This window comes from Echinops telfairi, unplaced genomic scaffold (genome assembly GCF_000313985.2).
Source record: "Echinops telfairi isolate 266 unplaced genomic scaffold, ASM31398v2 ScPeMD7_2010;HRSCAF=2546, whole genome shotgun sequence".
Taxonomy (NCBI): domain Eukaryota; kingdom Metazoa; phylum Chordata; class Mammalia; order Afrosoricida; family Tenrecidae; genus Echinops; species Echinops telfairi.
The window spans coordinates 24,251,529-24,255,109 of record NW_022105908.1 but is presented as its reverse complement, the minus strand read 5'-3'; the positions used below and the strand labels follow the sequence as shown (position 1 = coordinate 24,255,109).

The 3,581-nt window shown below is 58.8% G+C and overlaps 1 protein-coding gene across 1 annotated transcript in view; it reads right to left on the bottom strand.

The window, feature by feature from the left end:
• Window positions 1-833: 833 nt before the first annotated feature.
• The window catches only part of ZZEF1 (zinc finger ZZ-type and EF-hand domain containing 1), a gene marked incomplete at its 5' end in the record, with an annotated part of 114,624 nt that continues 111,876 nt past the window's right edge, over window positions 834-3,581 (bottom strand). The window contains one exon of the mRNA XM_045293333.1: window positions 834-3,221. Coding sequence (XP_045149268.1) covers window positions 3,141-3,221 — 81 coding nt within the window. The remainder of the gene's footprint in view (window positions 3,222-3,581) is intronic.

Genomic DNA, 3,581 nt, shown 5'->3' with positions numbered 1-3,581 from the left:
GCCCGCCCTCCTGCTCTCTAGTCTGGCCCAGAGCCTCACTTCTCAGGAGCACAGCCCAGTGCTGGCTCTGTCAGCATGGCAGCTGGGGTGGGCAAGGTCAGCAACAGGCTGTGTAGGGAGAGCCCCGTCTCGTGCAGACTCTCACACAGAAGCACAGCCACCCCTCTGGTCCTGCCTGGCTTTCTCTAGGAGGCAGGCAGGGGGTTCAGGAGGATGGCTTTGCTATGGATTGAAGTGTGCCCCCTCCCCACCCCCCAAAGGTGTCACCGGGACTGGGCCATGCTTCTCGGGGTTAAGCACTCCTCCTCTGTTTCAAGAGCTGACGTAATCATCCACAGGTGGTGACTCCTCATCTCTATGATGCTGAGTCAGCACCTAAGGTCAACACAAGAAAACGTAACTTTCCAGGAATGGAAACCTCGCCCTTCTCTCATCGAGGGTGGCTGGTAGGTTTCGAAGTGCTGACGCAGCAGTCCCCCTGTAACCCACACCACCACCAGGGCTCCCTCGGATCAGAGGGATTACGTTACATGAGGCAGGACGGAGTCTTCAGGAGCAGGCTGAAGCTTGCTTGAGATACAGAAGGGGTTAAATGAGTGAGTGGACTGATAGGTCTACCATCACCAAGAAGGAAGGGCCAGCAGCAGAGGGCCCTTCGGACCAGTCTGTTCTGAGAGCCTCCTAACCCAGGGAAGGCTGATGACAGGCTGTCCCCAGAGCTGACTGGCTTCCAGAATGCAGACGCTTCATCCGTCTGGGCTCGGCGGAGACGCCAAGAATACTTAACTGTCACAAGAGAGACAGGTGGGGAGGAAGGAGGGGGACAAAGCCCACACACAACTGCACTCTTTTTATATAGAATTTGTACAATATATTTCTCTTCATTTGCATATTTTACTGACAGTTTAACACCCTTTTTACAAGCTGAACTCACCCAGCTGATATAATCAAAATTCTTTCTTTCAGCCAAATAAGAAAAATTCAAAGTTGTAAACCCGTAAGAAAACAAACGAGGAAGGATGACGGCAATGAAGCCTCCTCCCGTCTAAGAAAGGTTTCTGCAGCGGAGGCACACGGCCCCAGCACTCCCGACACCGGGCAGGCCTGCCTCCCAGAAAGGGCCCCCGCCGGTGGTCTTGAGGGAGATGGGGGCACACTCGCCTAGCTGGGGACCAGGAGCCGAGGGGGCCGGAGTGCAGGGAAGCCGGGGCGTGTTCCAGCCAACTGGGGAGAGGACACCAGTGAGGGAGGGCATGGAGAGCAGCTGAGGAGTCCAGCGTTTATTTACACATCCTCCTGATGGGAAGGTGGGGAGCAGGCCTGGAGGCAACTGCCTCAGGGGTCTGGCACCCGATAACGCCTCACTCCGAGACGGGGGTGAGGCTCTTGCTGCATGGACCTGTAAGGCCCAGGCAGAGTGACTCTTGAGCCCACAGTAGGGCCCTCCCCTCCCAGGCCCCATGCTGGGCCTCTCCCTGTGACAGCTCCTGAGGTCTGGGCAGGAGCACAGAGGGCCTTTCCCGGGGGTGTAGGCAGCTGGGCCTCAGGGTGCACTGAAAGGTTGGGGATTGGGTGGTGGCCAAGAGGGTCCCCCAGGTTTGGGTTTGGATGACCCAGTCTTGCAAAGCAAGGCTGGTTTTGGCAAAGAGCAAAGGATGGGAAAGGGTCTCCATGGGTGGAGTAGGCACATCCTTCTACCCAGGTCCCAGCAGCACGAGGGACAGGCCCTCAGGGCCCGCCTCCCACCCGCACTCCAAATGCACCCAGGTGGGACTCTCACTGGGGGGCTGCCGTGGGTTCCCGCTCCTTCTGTCTGGATCTAGGGGGCAGAAGGGCTCTTTCAGTAACAACCTGCGCCTCAGAGTCTCCCAACCCCAGTCTCCTGCAAACCTGGCAGAGCGGGCTTCAGAGGCAAGGGACAAACTGGGTCCTGGCTTGGAGACCTGCCTGGGGTCTGGCCCTGGGGGGAGGTGGGGTATCCAGCCCTGAGCTGACACCCCCCTGTGATGGCAGCCACCTGAGGTCTCGTCATACAGACAGGCTCCACCTGCCAATCCAGCTGGTGCTCCCACCTGTCTTTGGAGGAAGAATCATCAGCACTTGAGGGCAGACCGGGGCGGGAGGTGCACAGAGTACTCGCTGGGATGAATGTTGTTATTGCTAGACAAGTGACAGCCCAGCAACCACTTGGGGTCCCCCAGGGGTCACGGAGATTCTAAGGACCACCGGGCAAAATTAAAATCCTATTTTTATAAAATTCCTAAAATAAGATCCCTTTGCTAACACTTCAAGTCTTTAGGTCCAAAAGGAAACAGACTCAAACCTACCGCCAGCAAGCTGATTCCCACTCACGGCGTCCCTGCAGGACAGAGTAGAACTGCCCGGGGTTCCCAAGGCTGGGAGTCCTCACCAAGGCAGACCGCCACACCTGCCCGGCAGCCGGCCAGTGGGCTCCCACTGCCAACTCACAGGTTGGAAGTGGTATTTTAACCCCAGAGCCACTGGGCTCCTTGCTTTGGGTGCAGAAGCTAAAAAGTCTTCCCCAAGTTCAGCTACCCGCACACCAGCCCAGCCTGTCCTCGCCAGGAATCCAGTGTGGTTCTGCTGACAGCCTCCAAGCAAACCGGAGCCCATCCGCATGACCGAGCCAGGATGGATCTTGGGAGCGGAGGCTGCTGGGCCTCAGGGCGCACTGAAAGGCTGGGGATTGGGTGGTGGCCAGGAGGGTCCCCCAGGTTTGGGTTTGGATGACCCAGTCTCGAGAAGCAAAGCACAAGAGCAGTTTCCACGCCGTGTCTTGCTGCTGCAGGTCGTGCTGAGAAAGGCGGTGCGGGCAGACTCTGTCCTCCCCCGAAGGGCAGGTGCTGGCTGTGCCAGCTCCACGGCCCAGAGTCTTCCCGGGCCTTCTGACAGATGGCCCTGGAGGAGGCTGCCCCATCAGCCCATGCCGTGGGGTGTGCACAGTGCGCTAGTCTGCTGACACAGCAGCTCTCGGGAGACTCGGAGGCTGCTTATGCTCTACCTGGGGGTTCATGGAGAGCTGGAACTGACGCGACAGAAATTTTCCTGAATGGGATTAGATGTCTGCTCCATAGCCCTGTGGAGGGGCTCGGCAGAGTCATGCGGGCACGCACCAAGGGCTAACACTCGACATTCCAGAGGAGGGTGGCCTTGTTTGGGTAGTTGATGGCCAAGCTGATGGCTGCGATGTTCTGCAGAGCCTGCAAGGGAGAGGAGGAGTAAGTGCACCATCAAGAACACTGGGAAAGTATTCCTGAACAAGGCCCACAGCTGAGCGCTCAGGGAGGAGGGCTGAGAAGAGTCAGGTGAGGCCCCAGCGGCAGAGAGCAGGCAGCCTCCCTGCCATGAGGCAGGGCCATCACCGCACTGGGGGGCTTGGTGGTCCCAGGATGGCAGAACAGAGTGGCAGGACAGAGTGAAGACAGAACGCTAGCCCAGCCCAGGGCAGCAGCTGCGGGAGGGCCAGGCTGGACATGGGGCTGGGGAGAGGGAGAAGCCCACGGGGAGCTCACTATGCTCACACCGCCAAGCCTCAGTGTCGTGGTGCCATCAGCCTGGGG